This window comes from Mobula hypostoma, chromosome 24 (assembly GCF_963921235.1).
Source record: "Mobula hypostoma chromosome 24, sMobHyp1.1, whole genome shotgun sequence".
Lineage (NCBI taxonomy): Eukaryota > Metazoa > Chordata > Chondrichthyes > Myliobatiformes > Myliobatidae > Mobula > Mobula hypostoma.
Window position 1 is genome coordinate 2817219 of NC_086120.1, and position 22821 is coordinate 2840039.

Below are 22821 nucleotides of genomic sequence, written 5' to 3' on the forward strand. Positions count from 1 at the left end.
GTCAACAGATTCACGAAACGCGATGGCTAAAGGCTCTAAAGCCATATCAAAAAGCAAAGGACTCAAAGGACATCCTTGTCAGTTTCCACGTTGGAGATTAAATGGTTTAGAACTCTGAGAGTTAGTAAGAACCTGTGCAGTGGGAGATGCATAAAGTAATTTAATCAATTGAATAAAATTGGAGCCAAATTTAAATTTTTCTAATATTTTAAATACAGAGAGTACAGAGAGGAAATTAAGAACCTGGTGGCGTGGTGCTTAGACAATAACCTATTCCTCAACGTCAGCAAGACGAAGGAATTGGTTGTTGACTTCAGAAGGAGTAGCGGACCGCACGACCCAATTTACATCGGTGGTGTGCAAGCGGAACAGGTCAAAAGCTTTCAGTTCCTCGGGGTCAATATCACAAATGACCTGACTTGGTCCAACAAGCAAAGTCCACTGCCAAAAAGGCCCACCAGCGCCTTTACTTCCTGAGAAAACTAAAAAAATTTGGCCTGTCCCCTGAAACCCTCACTAATTTTTATAGATGCACCGTAGAAAGCATTCTTCTAGGGTGCATCACAACCTGGTATGGAAGTTGTCCTGTCCAAGACTGGAAGAAGCTGCAGAAGATTGTGAACATGGCGCAGAACATCACACAAACCAATCTTACGTCCTTGGACTCACTTTACACTGCACGCTGTAGGAGCAGTGCTGCCAGGATAATCAAGGACACGACCCACCCAGCCAACACACTTTTCGTCCCTCTTCCCTCCGAGAGAAGGCTCAGGAGCTTGAAGACTTGTACGGCCAGATTTGGGAACAGCTTCTTTCCAACTGTGATAAGACTACTGAACGGATCCTGACCCGGATCTGGGCCGTACCCTCCAAATATCCGGACCTGCCTCTCGGTTTTTTTGCACTACCTTATTTTCCATTTTTCTATTTTCTACTTATGATTTATAATTTAAATTTTTAATATTTACTATCGATTTGTAATCCAGGGAGCGGGAAGTGCAGAATCAAATATCGTTGTGATGATTGTACGTTCTAGTATCAATTATTTGGCGACAATAAAGTATGAAGTATAGATAATTCCATTCAACCCAGTTAAAGGCTTTCTCAGCATCCAAAGAAATCACGCATTCCGAAGTTTCTTCAGAGGGAGAATAAATAACATTCAGTAAACAACGAATGTTAAAAAGAGAATAACGATTTTTAATAAATCCGGCCTGGTCATCAGAGATGATATAAGGCAGAATGTTTTCCGTCCTATGAGCCAAAAGTTTAGATAAAATTTTAGCATCAACATTAAGTAAAGAAATAGGTCTGTCGGAAGAGCAATCAGTTGGATCTTTATTCTTTTTGAGAATAAGTGAAATAGAGGCATCATAAAAAGATTGTGGCAACCTACCTAATTTAAAAGAGTCAGAAAGAACAGAAAGTGAGGAATAAGCAAAGGAGCAAAAGCCTTGTAGAACTCTTCAGAAATTCCGTCAGGACCGGGAGCCTTTTCTGAACTCAGAGAATGGACAACCGGGCAATTTCCTCGGAAGAAAAAGGTTGATCCAAAACCCATTTATTAGTCATAGCAAAACTGGCTTTAGGGGAATCTGAACTATACAGTTTAGAGTAAAATTCTCTAAAAGTATCATTTATTTCTAATTGATCAGAAGTTTTATCACCATTCGCTTTGGAGATTTCGTTAATTTAACTGTTAAAGTTTTAAGTTGATTAGCCAAAAGTTTTCCCGTTTTATCACTATGAACATGAAATTGACTTTTCTCTTTTAAAAGTTGAGTTTCAACAGGGTAAGTTAAGAACAGATCATATTTAGTTTTATCTTCCACATGTCCTTTATACAAAACGGGATCCGGATCAGAAGCATATTTTTGATCTAAATGTTTCAGTTGATTAGCTAAATCAGTTCTCTCCTTATTAGCTTTTTTCTCAATACTTGCTGTATAGGAAATAACTTGGCCTCTAATATAAGCCTTGAAAGCACCCCAAATAATAAGGCTAGAAGTGCCATCTAGTGTATTCTCTTCAAAGAAAAAAGAAATTTGACTCTCTAAAAGTTGTAAAAAAAAAGCCTTATCCGAAGTAAAATTGGATTAAAACGCCAAAATCTGTTCGATCGAGAAACACCCAGAAGATTTAAAGGTTAAAAAAAATGGGGGCATGATCTGAAACAGCAATTCCTTTATAATCACAAAATTGAACAGAGGGTATCAAATGAATAAAAAAAAATCAATCCTGGAATAGGTATGATGAACATGAGGAAAAAAAGGAATATTCTCTACTTGATGGGTATAAAAAACCGCCAAACGTCAATAATGTCACATTTCATTAGAAAAGATTGAATATAGGAGGCAGATCTTCTAATATTCAATCGTTTCAAAAATGAACGGTCTAAAACTGGGTCAAGACAACAATTAAAATTCCCTCCCAAGATTAAAGAGTACAAATTCAGGTCTGGTAAAAAGGAAAAAAAATGTTCAAAAAATCCAGGACCATCTATATTCGGAGCATAGAGATTAGCAAAAACTATTAGTTTGTTATCTAGTTTCCCTGAGACTATAATTATCCTAATCTAACAGTAGGAAATTATCTTCCACAGTGTATGCCGTAGAGCATAAAGAAAGCTAGAATGGGATGTATTAGATAGTTGTATAAAAGAACATGCACTGTCTTTAACTAGCACCATAAAAATAATATTGTATTGTTGTTTGTGAGCTCATGCTATATATGTGTTTGGAAATCCTGTGTGACCTGTTTTATATAAATACAAATTCTTTGTTTTCGTAATTTATTTTCTGAGTAAATGGCCTAACTGACCATTAAAGTAATTCCAGGTATCTCCACACATTTTCCTTGCGCTGTCCTCAATTTGTTTGCGTGCAGATTTTTTAGTTACATCTCAAACATGAGAAAATTTGCAGATGCTGGAGATCCAGGGTAACACACACAAAATGCTGGAGGAACTCAGCAGGCCAGGCGGCATCTATAGAAAAGAGTAAACAGTCAACATTTCGGTTTGAGTCCCTTCTTCAGGACTGAAACGGAAGGGGAGAAGTCAGAGTAAGAAGGTGGGGGCAGGGGAGGAAGAAGCTCAGGGTGGCAGGTGGTAGGTGGGGGAGGGGGTGAAGTAAAGAGCTGGGAAGTTGAGTGGTGAAAGAGAAAGGGCTGGAGGAGGGGTAATTCGATGGGAGAGGATAGAAGACCGGGGAAGGGGGAGGAGCACCAGAGAGGTGATGAGCAGGTAGGGAGATAAGGTGAGAGAGGGAAATAGTAATGTTGAAGTGCCGGGGGGGGGGGTGGAATTACCAGAAGTTCAAGGAAGTGATGTTTGTGTCCCTTTCTTCCATGGTCTTCTATCCTCCATCCCTTTCTCTTCTTCACCAATCAACTTCCCAGCTCTTCACTTCACTCCTCCCCTTCTCGTTTCACTTATTACCTACCACTTTGTACTACTTCCTTCCAGCTTCTTACTCTCACTTCTCTCCCCTTTCTTTCCAGTCCTGATGAAAGCTCTCGGCCAGTATTTTGCATATGTTATTTTAGTTTCATCTGTTCAGTAGCCACTGTTCGTTATATTGTATGCTATGGGCTTATTTCCCAGTGATATCATGAGTGCCTTAGAAGTAGCTTAATAAAAATTAGTATCTTTTGTTTTCATCCCATCTGTAAAAACAAATCACACTAGGCGACAATTTTTTTTGTAAATGTTGGTTCCTCAGAATTTTTTTTTTGTTTATGAGAGACCACTTGAAGCTGAGCACAAATTCAATTTCAGACTACTTGTATCACATAGAAATTTGGAGAAACAAGAAATTAACTTTTATTGAATATAATGTGTTTAATTGTATAATGTTTTATTGAAGATTTTCATTTGTGCTCAGTGTCTAAGGCTTCTTGCTTAATGTCCAACAGTAATCAGTCAGTATGGATGGATTCCAGTTGCTCTGAAACCTTTCACCATGCTCGTCACTGACAGTGCTAAGCTTTGCAGGGAAGAAGTTTAAGTGGGAATGTAGAAAGTGAATCTTTACTGACATATTGCACTTCGTGGTTTTCTATGCTTGAAGCATGTTGTCAACCAGCCCTCATGGTTTGGTGTTCTGTATTTGCCAAGAAAATTTTCAACATCCTTCAGCATCCTTGAATGCTTTTCATGTGAATTTCTCCGATCCCATTAGGAGTTTTTCGAAGTGCCTGTCATTGATGACCTGTTTGATTTGTGGGCCAACAAAAATACCTTCCTTAAAATTTTGGCATCAGTTATTCTGGTAAATATCTGTCTCAAATATTGAAATTCTTCACAGAAATTTACAGCTTTTCTAAACCCTGTCCTGCCATGCAGCATTTGCCCTGCCTAAATATACGTAGGCATACCTGGACAAGATAGAAAACTTCTCAGCTTACATTGTGGGCAAGATTTTAATTGACTTGAATTATGAATTGAAATAACAAACATAGGTAATTTTTTTTTTAATGGTGGTGTGATGGGGAATTATGGTGATTTCTGTGATAGGTAGCCCAGATCCATAAGATACACCCAGAAGTATTTAGGAAGCAAAATCTTAGTCGTTCAGTGTCATCACTGAGTGGTGTTTTTAGTAGGAAAGATGTGTCCTCTTTGCCATTCATAAGACATGCCAGTGCATTCATAGTTAACAAAGCATTGATGACTCCATAACATCACCAAACCCCACTTCTGTCTCAGATAACCTATGACCAAATTGTTCATGAAGGCTCTGTCAGATCTCCAGGTTGTTCCCCAGGTTTGTTTAGGAGTCCAAGTACGTGTAGAAAAATTATTCTTCATGATCATTTAATTGAAATTTAAACAAAGGAACAGATTAAAAAGAATGTGACACTAAGTGAGGAGTTGACAGAGAACAAAGGAGCAAAGATATAAACATAGAAAATCTATACCACATTACAGGCCTTCGGCCCACAGTGTTGTGCGGATCATGTAACCTACTCTAGAAGCTGCCGAGAATTTCCCTACCACAGAGACCTCTATTTTTCTAAGCTCCATGTACCTGTCTAAGAGTCTCTTAAAAGATGTCGCTTTTTTCCAAAAATTGACACTTATACTGCATATAAGACAAATTCCTTGGGTAAGAAAATCCAATCAAAGGCTACACAATCATAGCGCATGGATCATGTGCTAACACTTCGCCAATTGAAAATGAAAAGGTGACAAACCGTTATGTAACTGCTATATCACATTTCTGCCAGTAAGTGGGGACAAAACACCACCTATTGTAAAAAAATACAAAGTTTGTTAAAAATACAAATTAGTCTTGCATTAATTCATCTAATATCTTATAAAAACATTAAAAAAGACCAATCCCAACAGCTCTGTAACTCCAGGTATGACTATTACATTGCAGTCTTGACCAACTTCCTTCATCTACACTCTGTAAACTGAAGGTCATCTAAAACTCTTCTGTTCATCTTGTAACCAGTAATGTCATGTTCACCCTTTTGGCCTGAAAGATCAGGTGATTTAGACTTTTCTTTCTCTTCTCCCTCACTCCACTACCTCCACCTGGAAAGCCCCAAACCAATCTGGAAAAGTGAGGTACAATTCATATTTATTTTCAATGTTTGGGCATGAAGTGCCAATACGTTCCACTGATTTTAAAACATGAAGAAGCTTTCCTGTTAACAGAAGCTCAATTTATGCTCACTAAGTATAATCCAGGTAGAATAGTTTTGTAGAAAATCTTCTAATCAGGAATAAGTTTAAATAATTGTAATTCCATATTTTTTTGCCACATCCTCCCTGATAGAATGGGCCATCAAGGCAAGTTATTTGTAGTTTTGTGAGAATATTTCCCAAGCTTTTCTTAAAACTAAATCTGCACATTTTAAGCAACTAGAGACCACTGATTAATTTTACTATAGCTTTGTATCTCCTTTTGAAATGCTTGCTTCCATTTTAGAATCAGAATCAAGTTTAGTATCACTGGTATGTATCATTCATTTTCTGTTGCTATTTGAGGAGAGGGGCATTATGACTGTGAGGGCAGTTTGCTGTTCTCGGTGTCGGATGTGGGAGGCCCTGGAGTCTCCAAGCCTCCCGGACGTCTACATCTGCGCCAAGTGCATCGAGATGCAGCTCCTAAGGGACCGCGTTACGGAACTGGAGCTGCAGCTCGATGACCTTCGTCTGGTCAGGGAGAGCGAGGAGGTGATAGAGAGGAGTGGAAGGCAGGTGGTCACGCCGGGGCCACGGGAGGCAGACAAGTGGGTCACGGTTAGGAGGAGGAAGGGGAAAAGGCAGGTGATGGGGAGTACCCTGGCGGCTGTGCCCCTTAACAACAGGTACTCCTGTTTGAGTACTGTTGGAGGGGACAGCTTACCCGGGGGAAGCGACAGTGGCCCTGCCTCCGGCACAGAGTCTGGCCCTGTAGCTCAGAAGGGTAGGGCAAGGAAGAGGAGGGCAGTTGTGATAGGGGACTCGATAGTAAGGGGGTCAGATAGGTGATTCTGTGGACGCAGTCCAGAGACTCGGATGGTAGTTTGCCTCCCTGGTGCCAGGGTCCGGGATATTTCTGATCGTGTCCAAGATATCCTGAAGTGGGAGGGTGAAGAACAGAGGTCCTGGTACATATAGGTACCAATGACATAGGTAGGAAAAGGGATGAGGTCCTGAAAGAAGAATATAGGGAGCTAGGAAGGGAGTTGAGAAAAAGGACCGCAAAGGTAGTAATCTCGGGATTACTGCCTGTGCCACGCGACAGTGAGAGTAGGAATGCGATGAGGTGGAGGATAAATGCGTGGCTGAGGGATTGGAGCAGGGGGCAGGGATTCAAGTTTTTGGATCATTGGGACCTCTTTTGGCGCAGGTGTGACCTGTACAAAAAGGACGGGTTACACTTAAATCCTAGGGGGCCAATATCCTGGCAGGGAGATTAGCGGGGGCTACTGAGGTGACTTTAAACTAGAATGGTTGGGGGGTGGGAATCAAATTAAAGAGGCTAGGTGTGAGGAGGTTAGTTCACAACAGAGGGATGGGAACCAGTGCAGAGAGACAGAGGGGTGTAAAGTGAGCATAGAAGCAAAAAGTACAAAGGGGAAAAGTAAAAGTGGCAGGCCGACAAATCCAGGGCAAGCATTAAAAAGGGCTAAGAGAGTTGTAAAAGAGCGCCTGAAGGCTTTATGTGTCAATGCAAGGAGCATTCGTAATAAGGTGGATGAATTGAAAGTGCAGATTGTTATTAATGATTATGATATAGTTGGGATCACAGAGACATGGCTCCAGGGTGACCAGGGATGGGAGCTCAACATTCAGGGATATTCAATATTCAGGAGGGATAGACATGAAGGAAGGGGAGGTGGGGTGGCGTTGCTGGTTAAAAAAGAGATTAACGCAATAGAAAGGAAGGACATAAGCCGGGAAGATGTGGAATCGATATGGGTAGAGCTGCGTAACACTAAGGGGCAGAAGACGCTGGTGGGAGTTGTGTACAGGCCACCTAACAGTAGTAGTGAGGTCGGAGATGGTATTAAACAGGAAATTAGAAATGTGTGCAATAAAGGAACAGCAGTTATAATGGGTGACTTCAATCTACATGTAGACTGGGTGAACCAAATTGGTAAAGGTGCTGAGGAAGAGGATTTCTTGGAATGTATGCGGGATGGTTTTTTGAACCAACATGTCGAGGAACCGACTAGAGAGCAGGCTATTCTGGACTGGGTTTTGAGCAATGAGGAAGGGTTAATTAGCGATCTTGTCGTGAGAGGCCCCTTGGGTAAGAGTGACCATAATATGGTGGAATTCTTCATTAACATGGAGAGTGACGTAGTTAATTCAGAAACAAAGGTTCTGAACTTAAAGAGGGGTAACTTTGAAGGTATGAGTCGTGAATTAGCTAAGATAGACTGGCAAATGACACTTAAAGGATTGACGGTGGATATGCAATGGCAGGCATTTAAAGGTTGCATGGATGAACTACAACAATTGTTCATCCCAGTTTGGCAAAAGAATAAATCAAGGAAGGTAGTGCACCCGTGGCTGACAAGAGAAATTAGGGATAGTATCAATTCCAAAGAAGTAGCATACAAATTAGCCAGAGAAAGTGGCTCACCTGAGGACTGGGAGAAATTCAGAGTTCAGCAGAGGAGGACAAAGGGCTTAATTAGGAAGGGGAAAAAAGATTATGAGGGAAAACTGGCAGAGAACATAAAAACGGACTGTAAAAGCTTTTATAGATATGTAAAAAGGAAAAGACTGATAAAGACAAATGTAGGTCCCCTGCAAACAGAAACAGGTGAATTGATTATGGGGAGCAAGGACATGGCAGACCAATTGAATAATTACTTTGGTTCTGTCTTCACTAAGGAGGACATAAATAATCTTCCAGAAATAGTAAGGGACAGAGGGTCCAGTGAGATGGAGGAACTGAGCGAAATACATGTTAGTAGGGAAGTGGTGTTGGGTAAATTGAAGGGATTGAAGGCAGATAAATCCCCAGGGCCAGATGGTCTGCATCCCAGAGTGCTTAAGGAAGTAGCCCAAGAAATAGTGGATGCATTAGTGATAATTTTTCAAAACTCGTTAGATTCTGGACTAGTTCCTGAGGATTGGAGGGTGGCTAATGTAACCCCACTTTTTAAAAAAGGAGGGAGAGAGAAACCGGGGAATTATAGGCCAGTTAGCCTAACGTCGGTGGTGGGGAAACTGCTGGAGTCAGTTATCAAGGATGTGATAACAGCACATTTCGAAAGCGGTGAAATGATTGGACAAAGTCAGCATGGATTTGTGAAAGGAAAATCATGTCTGACGAATCTCATAGAATTTTTTGAGGATGTAACTAGTAGAGTGGATAGGGGAGAACCAGTGGATGTGGTATATTTGGATTTTCAAAAGGCTTTTGACAAGGTCCCACACAGGAGATTAGTGTGCAAACTTAAAGCACACGGTATTGGGGGTAAGGTATTGGTGTGGGTGGAGAATTGGTTAGCAGACAGGAAGCAAAGAGTGGGAATAAACGGGACCTTTTCAGAATGGCAGGCGGTGACTAGTGGGGTACCGCAAGGCTCAGTGCTGGGACCCCAGTTGTTTACAATATATATTAATGACTTGGATGAGGAAATTAAATGCAGCATCTCCAAGTTTGCGGATGACACGAAGCTGGGTGGCAGTGTTAGCAGTGAGGAGGATGCTAAGAGGATGCAGGGTGACTTGGATAGGTTGGGTGAGTGGGCAAACTCATGGCAGATGCAATTTAATGTGGATAAATGTGAAGTTATCCACTTTGGTGGCAAAAATAGGAAAACAGATTATTATCTGAATGGTGGCCGATTAGGAAAAGGGGAGGTGCAACGAGACCTGGGTGTCATTATACACCAGTCATTGAAAGTGGGCATGCAGGTACAGCAGGCGGTGAAAAAGGCGAACGGTATGCTGGCATTTATAGCGAGAGGATTCGAGTACAGGAGCAGGGAGGTACTACTGCAGTTGTACAAGGCCTTGGTGAGACCACACCTGGAGTATTGTGTGCAGTTTTGGTCCCCTAATCTGAGGAAAGACATCTTTGCCATAGAGGGAGTACAAAGAAGGTTCACCAGATTGATTCCTGGGATGGCAGGTCTTTCATATGAAGAAAGACTGGATGAACTGGGCTTGTACTCGTTGGAATTTAGAAGATTGAGGGGGGATCTGATTGAAACGTATAAGATCCTAAAGGGATTGGACAGGCTGGATGCGGGAAGATTGTTCCCGATGTTGGGGAGGTCCAGAACGAGGGGTCACAGTTTGAAGATAGAGGGGAAGCCTTTTAGGACCGAGATTAGGAAAAACTTCTTCACACAGAGAGTGGTGAATCTGTGGAATTCTCTGCCACAGCAAACTGTTGAGGCCAGTTCATTAGCTATGTTTAAAAGGAAGTTAGATATGGCCCTTGTGGCTACAGGGGTCAGGGGGTATGGAGGGAAGGCTGGGTTCTGAGTTGGATGATCAGCCATGATCATAATAAATGGCGGTGCAGGCTCGAAGGGCCGAATGGCCTACTCCTGCACCTATTTTCTATGTTTCTATGTTTCTATGAAATTTGTTAACCTATCAGCAGCAGTTCAATGCAATACACAATACAGAAGAAAAAAACTCAAAATAAAATAATAATAAATAAATAACTAAATTATAGTATATGTATACTGAATAGATAAAAAATTGTGGAAAAAAACAAATACTATATATTAAAAAAGTGAGGTAATGTCCAAGGGTTCAATGTCCATTTAGGAATCAGATGGCAGAGGGGAAGAAGCTGTTCCTGAAATGTTGAGTGTGTGCCTTCAGGCTTCTGTACCTCCTAACTGATGGCAACAGCGAGAAAAGGGCATGCCCTGGATGCTGGAGGTCCTTAATATGGACGGTGCCTTTCTGACATAGCCCCTTGAAGACGTCCTGGGTACTTTTCCTTCTTTATAACTGTATCGATATGTTGGGATCAGGTTAGATCCTCAAGAGATCTTGACAGCCAGGAACTTGAAACTGCTCACTTTCTCCACTTCTGATCCCTCTATGAGGATTGGTATGTGTTCCTTCGTCTTACCCTTCCTGAAGTCCACAATCAGCTCTTTCGTCTTACTGACGTTGAGTGCCAGGTTGTTGCTGCGATACAACTCCACCAGTTGGCATATCTCACTCCTGTATGCCCTCTTGTCACCACCTGAAATTCTGCCAATAATGGTTGTATCGTCAGCAAATTTATGGATGGTATTTGAGCTATGCTTAGCCATGTGTATATAGAAAGTAGAACAGTGGGCTAAGCACACACCCCTGAGGTGCGCCAGTGTTGATTGTCAGAGAGGAGGAGATGTTATCACCAATCCGCACAGATTGTGGTCTTCCAGTTAGGAAGTCGAGGATCCAGTTGCAGAGGGAGGTACGGAGGCCCAGGTTCTGCAACTTCTCAATCAGAATTGTGGGAATGATGGTATTAAATGCTGAGCTATAGTCAATGTCAGGATGCTGTTCATAGGTGTTTGTGTTGTCCGGGTGGTCTAAAGCCATGTGAAGAGCCATTGAGATTGCATCTGCCATTGACCTATTGTGGCGATAGGCAAGTTACAATGGGTCCAGGTCCTTGCTGAGGCAGGAGTTTATTCTAGTCATGACCAACCTCTCAAAGCATTGTCGATGTGAGTGCTACTGAGTGATAGTCATTAAGGCAGCTCACATTATTATTCCTAGGCACTGGTATAATTGTTGCCTTTTTGAAGCAAGTGGGAACCTCCAGCCATAGCAGTGAGAAAGTGTCGTTGAATACTCCCGCCAGTTGTTTGGCACCAGGTTTTCAGAGCCTAACCAGGAACTCAGTCGGGACCTTCCACCTGTGAGTGTTCACTCTCTTTAAAGACAGCCTAACATTGGCCTCTGAGATCACAGGGTCATTAAGTGCAGCAGGGATTTTCACAGCTGTAGTTGTGTTCTCCCTTTCAAAGCGTGCATAGAAGGCACTGAGTTCATCTGGTAGTGAAGCATCGCTGCCATCCATGCTATTTGGTTTCGCTTTGTAGGAAGTAATGTCTTGCAAACCCTGCCAGAGTTGTCACGCATCCAATGTTGCCTCCAACCTCATTAGAAATTGTTTCCCCACCCTTGAAATAGCCCTGTGCAAATCATACCTGGTTTTCTGGTACAGGCCTGGTCGCCAGACTTGAATGCCACAGACCTAACCTTCAGCAGATGATGTACCTCCTGGTTCATCCATGGCTTTTGGTTTGGGAATGTACAGTGAGTCTTCATAGGCACACACTCATCCACATAGGTTTTAATGAAGTCGGTAACAACTGCAGCATACTCATCCAGGTTTGAAGATGAATCCATGAATACAGTCCAGTCCACCGATTCAAAGAAGTCCTGTAGGTGCTCCTGTACTTCCCTTGTCCATACCTCTTGGTCCTCACTGCTGGTGCTGCAGTCTTCAGTCTCTGCCTATACTCAAGGAGTAGAAGTACAGCCAGGTGATCAGACTTCCCGAAGTGAGGGTGTTGAATAACACGGTAGGCATTTTTGATGGTGGTGTAGCAATGGTCCAGTATGTTGTTTCCTCTGGTATTGCAAGTGATCTGTTGATGGTAATTGCTTAGTGATTTTTTTAGACTGGGCTGCTTAAAATCTCCCAGAACGATGGTGAAGGTGCTAGGGTGTGTTGTTTCAAGCGTGTTGATCCCATCGCTTGGATCATCTAAAGCCTGATTGACATTGGCCTGAGGTGGAACGTAAACTGCTACCAAAATGACCCCTGAGTGCCCTCATCGTAGGTAAAAAGGACGGCACTTAATTGCTAGATATTCCAGGTCTGGTGAGCAGAATTGGGACAGCATTGATATATTTGTGGACCAAGAAGAGTTAATCATGAGACGTACTCCACCACCTCCGCTTTTCAGAGACACTATAGATCAATAATAAGTTAATATGTAATCACTTCAAGCAAAAGCTTTTCCAAGTAATCCTACCAAAAATTAATAAATAGATTTATATGTATTTGCCTTGAGACATCTATAGCATTTCTTTTCATTTGTATTAGGATATGAGAATTGTAAGGATAATGCAGCAATGTATATGTTCCAATCTGCATTATTTAAATATAACACTTGGGATTCATCTCTTTTTATTCCAGATGTTATCGTGGTCACTTGTGTGGGGGAAGGGGGGAGTGGGGATGATAGTAAGCTCACAGTTGACACTAGGGTTGGTGGAGTTGTTGATAGGTAGTCTTAGACTACAAGGTGATATTAATGAAATGGGCTGAGAGATGGCAGATAGAATTTAATCTATATAAATGTTAGGTGATGCAGTTTGGGAGTACCAATGAGGCTTGGAAATAGACCATAAATGGTAGGACCCTATGGAGTAATGAACAACAGGGTCATTGATGTAAAAGTCCAAAGATCCTTGAAGATGCAAGCACAGGTAATCAAGGTTAAGAAGGTAATATGGATATTAGTCTTCATTAGTGAGAAGGAGGTTATGCTGCAATATCATAAAACATTGGTCAGACTTAATCCATGCAGTCTGCCCTATCTATACCTCTGATTACTAGAGTGCTGGAGTGGGTGAAGGTGAAAACCACCAGGATGTTAGTCATAGACATAGTCATAGTCATACTTTATTGATCCCGGGGGAAATTGGTTACCTGAGAAAGAGAGGTACAATTTTGTGGAGAGGCTAATTTCTGTGGAGCAGAGGAAACATGATCATGAAAGTGGGAAGGTGGACTGCAATAAATATTTCCTCATATAAAAGGTAGGTAGAACTTGAGAACTTGGATTTAAGGTAATGGATAAGAAATTTAGAGGTGATTTGATGGGGACCTTTTTCACCCCGAGAGTTCTTAGAATACAATGTCTGAGAAAGTGGTGGAAGCACTCAGTGTCCAGATGAGCACTTGTATTGCCTAAGTACAGAAGTCAATGGGCCAGCTGGATGGGTGAACATTCATCCACATAGATATGGTGGACCGAATGAACTTTTTCCATGCTGTATAATTATATAAGTCTCAATACAGAAGGTATGTATTATGTTAGATATGTCTTCTGACATAGCTAATGCCTATTGGGCCATACTGTACTCTTGAGTCGTCCCTTTTCTGGATCTCACCATCTCCACTTAGGAAATAGGCTAACCGCCAACAGCCATTTAAAGACTGCCAACTCCCACAACTACCTTGACTGCTCTTCATCCTACCCTGCATCCTCTATTTCATTCTCCCAGTTCCTCTGTTGTATTTGCTCCAATTATGAGACTTGCTGTACAGGTGCCTCTGAAATGTGTCCCTTCTTTCTATTTAAAAACGCGAACACGAGGAATTCTGCAGATGCTGGAAATTCAAGCAACACACATCAAAGTTGCTGGTGAACACAGCAGGCCAGGCAGCATCACTAGGAAGAGGTACAGTCGACATTTCGGGCCGACAAAGGGTCTCGGCCCGAAACGTCGACTGTACCTCTTCCTAGAGATGCTGCCTGGCCTGCTGCGTTCACCAGCAACTTTGATGTGTGTCCCTTCTTTCTATGTGTGGTTTCCCCTTCATCAGTTTTATCAAAGCTCCCGAATACGTCTCATGCATTTTCTGATAGGGTTCCCTTGCCTTCCACTTGTCTCCACATTCTCTGTAATTTTGACCACCTTCAAAAAGATTCCACAATCAATCACATTTTCCTGCTTTTCTATATTGCCCAAGTTGGATGTGGGTAGCTTCAGAGGAAGTTTAAGCCACTGTGTTGGGGAAGGAAGGGGAAGTCTAAGGAACCTAATGTAGCAGTCTTAGTTGCAGGAATGGACTTGTTGAAGGAGTGTGTGAAAGAAATGGGAGAGGACTTTACAGCAGTATGACCAGTTTATTGACTTGTACAGTTAAGGTAAATAACTCACTGCTCCATCAAGTAGATATTACATGCTGGTAATCCAGGCACCATCATAAGGCTAACTTCAGAGAACAGACCAAATGAATATCTTCAACTTTTCGTGTTTATAAAGCGCCATGAGCTAGACTCAGTAAGTATTGTGTTGTAATCTTAAACTCTTTTCAGATAGTTTGCACAAATATCTAATATCGTTCACTTATATTTTAATTGTGGGGTAGCATTGAATTGTTTCTAATCTTCTCCCTTTGTTTTCCTTCTTAGTTAAGGCTACCATGCCTATTTGGGTGGTGTTTCTGTCCCGTATCATCATGAAGGAGAAGCAAACTATGAAGGTATGTGTATTTTGTGTTTTTATTTTCCCCTCATTGGGGGATAATCAAGAGCTAAAAATGGGACAATATATTGCACGTTATGCTTCAAATCGTAAACATATTCCAAATGCTCCTAATTTAGATTTTTAAATTTTTTTTCAGAACTGTGGTTTTCTGGAGGAAGATCTTTGCTCATAAACGTGATCTCTTTTCCCTTTCTCAAATCTGTGCTTCTCTTACTGAGAAGAGCCTGACATTTCTGGCAATCACAACAATGTGACTGGTTTAACATGCATTAGAGAATGGGAGGCATTCTAGTCCAAATTTCTTCGGGGCTAACCTGAAGCGAACAGTGACAGGAACCCATCCATTCTTCCAGGAGAATGGGGCTGAAAGGGAAATGGATCGGCCATGATGAAATAGTGGAATAGATCCAAAGGACCGAATGGCCTAATTCTGCTCCGATGTCTGATGGTCTTTCCTAATGCTGTGGGAATGCTTCCAGCCTGGAAGAAATTACCTTCAGTTCTCAGAGCACAGAGTTTAGTTGGTTTTATTTGCTCCACCATTCTTCTTTGGTTCAAGTTTTGAAGATGAGACCAATATTAATGTGATTCTTTGATAACTTCAATAAAATACATTGAATGCAGTCATTGCTATGATAAAGGAAACACGGCAGCCAGCTTACACAAAACCAATTTGTGTAAATTTGTCTTGCAATCAGAACTGATGTTTTCTTAGCCACCTTGTATCCTTAATGCAGTTTCATTATTATTTTGTTTCATTAAACAAAAGCTGATGCAGATCTCAATGGAGAAAAATTTTGGGTTAATTAACCTTAAAAATCTGATTTTACATGTACTAACTGTAATTTCCCTTTCTGGCAGGTCTACATGTCGCTTATCCCAATCATATCTGGAGTTTTCTTGGCAACAGTGACTGAACTCTCCTTTGACATTTGGGGACTAGTTAGTGCACTTGCTGCCACCCTCTGCTTTTCTCTTCAGAACATCTTCTCTAAAAAGGTAAAAAAAAAGCTCTGAATTTTTTTGTTTGGCATTTATCCAGTTATGGTGAAGGTACAATAGTTCTAATTATTTTTGGAGGACTGGATTCCTGCTTTTTACATTTACATTTTCTCCCTTTTGAGACCCATGACCACAAGTAAAAGAACTGGATTGCACTCACATATGCGGGTTAAATATTAAACTAGGTTGAGTACAGTGACACACACAAAATGCTGGAGGAACTCAGCAGACCAAGGCAGCATCTATGGGAAAGAGTACAGTCAATGTTTCGGGCTGAAACCCTTCGGCAGGACAAGTGTGTGGAAGATCATGCCTCACAAATTTTATTGAGTGACCAAGAAGATTGAATAGGACAAGGCAGTAGATACAGTATTGTCTATATAAACTTTACCAAAGTCCTACATGGTAGACTGGCCCATAAGATAATATGAATATAGGGCAAGCTAACAAATTAGATATAGAATTGGTTTGGTGGAAGGAGTCAGAGGGTAAGAGTGGAGTGTTGTTTTTCAGATTGGAGGACTGTGACCAGTGGTGTGCTGTATGGATCGGTGCTTGCCCCCTGTGTTTGCTATATGTAACAATTTGGATGAGGATGTAGTTGACATGATAGGTAAGTTAGTGGATGGCACCTAGATTGGTTATATAGTGCACAGTGAAGGAGACTTGCAACGGGATCCTGATCAACCGAGAGAGCGAGCAAAAGAGTGGCAGACAAGATTTACTCTGACAAGTGCAAATGCTGCATTGTGGGAAGTTAAATCAGGGAAGTGCTGTAGTTAAGTGAAACTGTTGACCTAGTTAGACATGGTGGTGAAGAAGGCATATGGGTTTTTTTTTGTGTGTAGTTCTGGTCACTATATGATGGTAAGCTAGGCAATGCTGGAGAGTGTGTAGAAAAGGTTTGTACATGTTGCTGGGGCTGGAGAGCTAACATTTTAAGGAGAGATTGGATAGGATGAGGATTGACCTTATAAAAGTTTGCAATGTATGAGAGATGTAGATTCTTCATCTTGAATAGAACAGAGGACGGTACTGCATAGTATAGGGCTTTCAGTCCATGATGTTGTGCTGATCTTTTAACCTTTTCCAAGATCAATCTAATGGTTCCCTTCAGCATAGACCTCCATTTTTCTTCTTTCACCCATGCGCCTATCTAAGAGTTTTTTAAATGTCCCTAATATATCTGCCTCTACCACCACCCTTAACATCGTACCCACCACTCTGTGTTTTAAAAAAAAAACTACCCTGCTACTCCATACACTTCCCTCTAATCACCTTAAAATTATGTTCTCTCGTGTTAGCCATTTCCACCCTGGAAGAAAGACGATGGCTGTATCAATGCTCCTTATCATTTTATACACTTCTAAGTCATTTTTCATCCTCCTTCAGTCCAAAGAAAAAGGCCCTAGCTCACTTGTCCTCTCTTCATCAGACATGCTCTCTAATCCAGGCAGCTTCCTGGTAAATCTCCTCTACATCCTCTCAACTTCCAGGTCCTTCCTATAACTAGGTGATCAGAACAGAACACAATACTCCAAGTGTGGTCTAACCAGAGTTATATGGAGCTATAACACTACCTCGTGGCTTTTAAACTCAATTCCCTGACTAATGAAGGCCAACACACCATATGCTGCCTTAACCATCCTATCATTTTGTGCAGCTTTGAGGGTTATATGGAGATGGAGCCCAAGATCCCTCTGTTACTTTGCGCTGCTAAGAATCTTGCCACTAAGCCTGCGAATTGCATTCTGCCTCCAAAATGTATCACTTCACATTCGTACAGATTGAACTCTATCTTTCACTTCCTAGCCCTGCTTTGCATCCTATCATTATCCTGTTATAACCTATGACAATCGCTATCATGCTATGAACAATACCATCAACCTTCGTGTTACCTGCACACTTGCTAATCCAACCTTCCACTTCCTCATGGAAGTCATTTATAAAAATCACAAAAAGCAGGGGTCCCAGAATAGATCCCTGTCGAACACCATTGATGACCGAACTGCAGGCAGAATACAGTCTTATCTACTATCACCTTCTGCATTCTGAATCAACACAGCCAAGTTTCCTGGATCTTATGCCTCCTGACTTCCTGAATGTGCCTACCAGGGGATCCTTGCTGAATGCCTTTCTATACTCTATGTATACCACATCCAGTGCTCTACTTCCATCAATTTGTTTTGTCACTTCCTTGAAAAATTCAATCAGGTTCATGAGGTACAATGTCCCTCACAAAGCCATGCTGACTGTTCTTAACCAGGCTATGCTTCTCCAAATGTTCATAAATCCTGTCTGTAAGAATCTTCTCCAGTAGTTTGTCCACCACTGATGTAAGGCTCGCTGGTCTATAAATCCCAGGGTTCTCCCTATTACCTTTCTTGAACAAAGGAATAACATTTGCCTCCCTCCAAAAATTTGATACTACTCTTGTGGCTAGTAAAGACACAAAGATAATTGTAAATTGATAATTTCTCTTTCTTAGTTTACAACTTTCTACAGCTTATTTCCATCCTGTGCAGTGCCCCTCTTCCCCCTGCCCCCAAACACCATACCAGATGGTGATTCAGCCATTAGAATGCTCTCCATGGTACATCTGTAGAAATTTGCGAGAGTTTTTGGTGGCATACAAAATTTCCTCAAGTTCCTAGTGAAATATAGTCGCTCTCATGCCTTCTTTATAACTGCATTTGTTGGGCCCAGCATAGATCCTCAGAGATATTGATACTCAGGAACTTGAAATTGCTCACTCCCTCCACCTCTGATCCCTCTGAGTACTGGTGTGTGTTCCTACATTTTACCCTTTCTGAAGTCCACAATCAATCCTTTGGTCTTACTGACACTGAGTACAAGGTTGTTTCTACGACACCACTCAACCAACTGATTTATCTCGCTCTTCTGCGGCTTCTCACCATCTGAAATTCTGCCAACAATAGTTGTGTTGTCAGCAAATTTATAGATGACATTTGATCTGTGCCTAGCCACACAGTCATGGGTATAGAGAGAGTAAAGCAATGGGCTAAGCACACATCTTTGAGGTGCGCCAATGTTGATTATCAGATTAAAGTAGACAAGACTTGATCGCTAGATGTTCCAGGTCAGGTGAGCAGGACTGGGATGGGACTGCCATGTTTGTGTACCATGAGGAGTTAATCATAAAGCATACTCACCTCCTCTGCCTTTGAAAGACTCAGCAGTCCTCTAGGCAGTAAATCACGAAGGCAGTGAGCTGTATTGCTGCATCCAGAATGCTAAGGGATAGCCAAAACTCTGCGAAACAACAAACACAAAAGTACCAGATGTCCCTTTGGTACAGCAATCTTAGACAATAGACAATAGGTGCAGGAGTAGGCCATTCAGCCCTTCGAGCTAGCACCGCCATTCACTGTGATCATGGCTGATCATCCACAATCAGTATCCAGTTCCTGCCCTATCCCCATAACCTTTGATTCCGCTGTCTTTAAGAGCTCTATCCATTTCTTTCTTGAAAACATCCAGAGGCTTGGCCTCCACAGCCTTCTGGGGCAGAGCATTCCATATATCCACCACTCTCTGGGTGAAAAAGTTTTTCCTCAACTCCGTTCTAAATGGCCTATCCCTTATTCTTAAACTGTGGCCTCTGGTTCTGGACTCACCCATCAGCGGGAACACGCTTCCTGCCTCCAGTGAGTTCATTCCCGTAATAATCTCATATGTTTCAATAAGATCCCCTCTCGGCCTTCTAAATTCCAGAGTATACAAGCCTAGTCGCTCCAATCTTTCAACATATGACAGTCCCGCCATCCCAGGAATTAACCTTGTGAACCTACGCTGCACTCCCTCAACAGCAAGAATGTCCTTCCTTGCTCTGAGGTCTTTGATTTTATTTCCCTGAGATAGTGCGTTTGCCAACTGAACGGGCTGTAGTGGCAGTCAGAACCCTCTTCTCTTTAAATAACTTTTAATCCAGCACGGTATCCTCTTCTGCTGTCTTAAAGTGGAACTGCATTTGTGATTGGAGATTACCATCAAAGATTCATCGTCATTGAGTAGCAATAGATTTTTTATACCCATGTCGCTTACTGTATTGTCCATGGCTATAGCTGTGGATTTCAGCTGTAGCAGTTTATATCAGGAATACTTGAAGATTTATATTGGAGTTGCTTGCACGAGTTGCCTTTTTAATGGCGCCACTGGAAAAATGATGTTCTAATGTTTTTTAAAAGTTCTAGCACATCCTCTAGCTTGCTGTCGACATGTTCCAACAAATTAGCCTGTTCTACACTGCCCTCACATTGGTCAATGTCCATCTCACTGGTGAATACTCACGCAGTGTTCATTAAAGACCTCCTCTACCACCTACTTCAGGCAAGATTCCTCTTCTACTCCTGGTCAGTTCTACTCTCACTCTATTCATACTCCTGTACTTCACATACTTGTAAAATGTCTTGGATTTTTCCTTAATCTCTACTCACCAAAGCCTTTTTGTGCTCTTTTCTAGCTCTCCTAAGTCCATTATTCAGCTCCTTCCTGGCTGCTTTGTAACTTTCTGGAGCCCTGTCTGATCCTTGATTACTAAACCTTGAGTATGCTCTTTCTTTCCTTTGACTAAATGTTCCACTTCTATTGTCAACCACGGTTCCTTCACCCCACCATCCTTTCCTACCTCAAAGGAAGAAACCTATTCAGAACCTCGTGCAAGGTAGTATAATTTGGGCAGGTACAATAACATTATTGTCCCATTACAGTAGTGTATAGTGGTTAGCATAACATTTTACAGCGCCAGCAATAACACCTGGGTTCAGTTCCCACTACTGTCTGTAAGGAACTCTCCCCATGACTGCATGAGTTTCCTCCAGGTTCTCTGGTTTTCTCCCACATGCGAAGATGCATGGATTAGAGTTAGTAAGTTGTGGGCATGCTGTGTTGGCATTGGAAGCACGACAATACTTCTGGCCTGTCCCCAGCACATAGAAACATAGGAAACATACAGCAAAAATACAGGCCCTTCAGCGCACAATATGTGCCGAGCATATATGTACTTTAGAAATTACCTAGGGTTACCCATAGCCCTCTATTTTTCTATGCGTCAATGACCAAGACTGTCCATACATCTTTGGACATTGACGTTAATGATGCATTTCACTATATGTTTCGATGTTTGGGGTGCTACTGTAGTGTAGCGGTTAGTGTGACACTATTACAGATAGAGTTCAGATTTCATTTCCATTGTGGCCTGTAAGGAGTTTGCACGTTCTCATGAACCGTGTGGGTTTCCTCTAGGTGCTCCTGTTTCCTCCTACATTCCAAAGACACTTCTGGTTAGTAGTTTAATTGGTCAGTGTAAATTTTCCTGTGATTTGGCTAGTGTTAAATTGGTTGTTGGGCGTGGCAGCTCATTGGATCTGTGCTGTATCTCCAAATAATAGAAAAGGCCCCGATGAGTACATGGATAGGAAAGACTTGGAGATGGACCAAAAGTGAATAAATGGGATGAGCTGAAATGGGCATCTTTGTCGATATGGATAAGTTAGGTCAAAGGGCCTGTTTCCATGTATATAACTCATCCACCTGTTTATTTTGCCCCTATCCTATATACGTCTTTTCCACAACGAAAGCATGAATTCTACATTGGGGAATTCATCTTCTGATCTGAATGAATATACCACAGTCATCACTAACTTTATAAAGGTGTGAATGGACAACTGTGTGCCTTTGAGCAGCAGTTCCCAACCACCGGGCCGACAAGCATGTGCTACCGGGCCACGAGGAAACGATATGAGTCAGCTACACCTTTCCTCATTCCCTGTCACACACTGTTGAACTTGAACATAGGGTTGCCAACTGTCCCATATTTGCTGGGACATCCCGTATACTGGGCTACATTGGTTTGTCCCATACGGGACCGCCCTTGTCCCGTATTTCCCCCCGCTAAGGTGGAGCGTTCCTATGAAACCTTTCGTGCCGAAATAGCATAAATCGAAGAAGCAATTACCGTTAATTTATATGGGAAAAATTTTTGAGCGTTCCCAGACCCAAAAAATAACCTACCAAATCATACCAAATAACACATAGAACCTAAAATAACACTAACATATAGTAAAAGCAGGAATGATATGATAAATACACAGCCTATATAAAGTAGAAATAATGTATGTACAGTGTAGTCAGGAAGATTAAGCCAAAACCGATTTGTGGAAAAAAAAATCGGCACGTGCGCGCATACACACGTCACGTATATGCACACAGGTGCCCGCGCAAGCCTTCAGGGTAGTCTTTCTCGGGGTAAACACAAGTGCCCCGTATTTGAGTGCTACTTCTGTTCCTTATTTGGGAGTGAGAAAGTTGGCAACCCTAACTGTAAAAGACATGTTGAGGTGAGTTTAACCCTATTTGAACACCCAACACCCCCCCGGTCGGCCGGTCCGCAAGAATATTGTCAATATTAAACCGGTCCACGGTGCAAAAAAGGTTGGGGACCCCTGCCTTTGAGAACATACCAAGTTTTTACAAACCAGAAGCCCTGAGCGAACCAGGAGATTCATAGTTTACTGAGGACAAGATCTATGGCAGTCAAGACCAGCAACCCAGAAAAACTCTACAAGAAGTCCAGGAGCCCATGGAAGGCCATCGTTAGAGCAAAAAGGCAAATCCATGTGAAGTTGGAGACAATTAGATGCGCGATGGCCATGACAGTGTTTGCTTGCCATTATTTTCTGTATGGCAAAACCTATCAGCGTAATTGACAGTGATGCTTCACTCCATGACAAGCTCAATGCCTTTTTTGCTTTGAATCCCCATAATATCAGGCAACTATGTGATTCCTGTCTTGGAGGCCAGTGTCAAACATCTTTCAAGAGGGTGAACCCTTGCAAGGTGTCACACCCTGATAGTATACCTGGCAGTACCAAAACCTGTACCAACCAACTAGCTAGAATGTTCATGGACGATTTCAACTTTCCACTGCTGCAATCAAAGCTTCCCACCTGCTTCGAAAGGGCAGCAATAGTTCTGCTGCCAATGAAGAACATGGTGAGCTTCCTCAATGACAGTCACTCTAGTACTCACCTCTACTGTGATGAAGTGCTTTGGTCATGGCCAGCATTAACTACTGCCTGGACATGGTC

At 42.0% G+C, this 22821-nt stretch overlaps 1 protein-coding gene across 1 annotated transcript in view; it reads left to right on the forward strand.

Annotated features, from left to right (window-relative positions):
- Positions 1 to 22821, forward strand: part of slc35e1 (solute carrier family 35 member E1) — a 59918-nt gene that overhangs the window by 3682 nt on the left and 33415 nt on the right. The window contains exons 2-3 of the mRNA XM_063032239.1: positions 14635 to 14705; positions 15572 to 15709. Of these exons, the coding sequence (XP_062888309.1) occupies positions 14635 to 14705; positions 15572 to 15709 (209 nt within the window). The remainder of the gene's footprint in view (positions 1 to 14634; positions 14706 to 15571; positions 15710 to 22821) is intronic.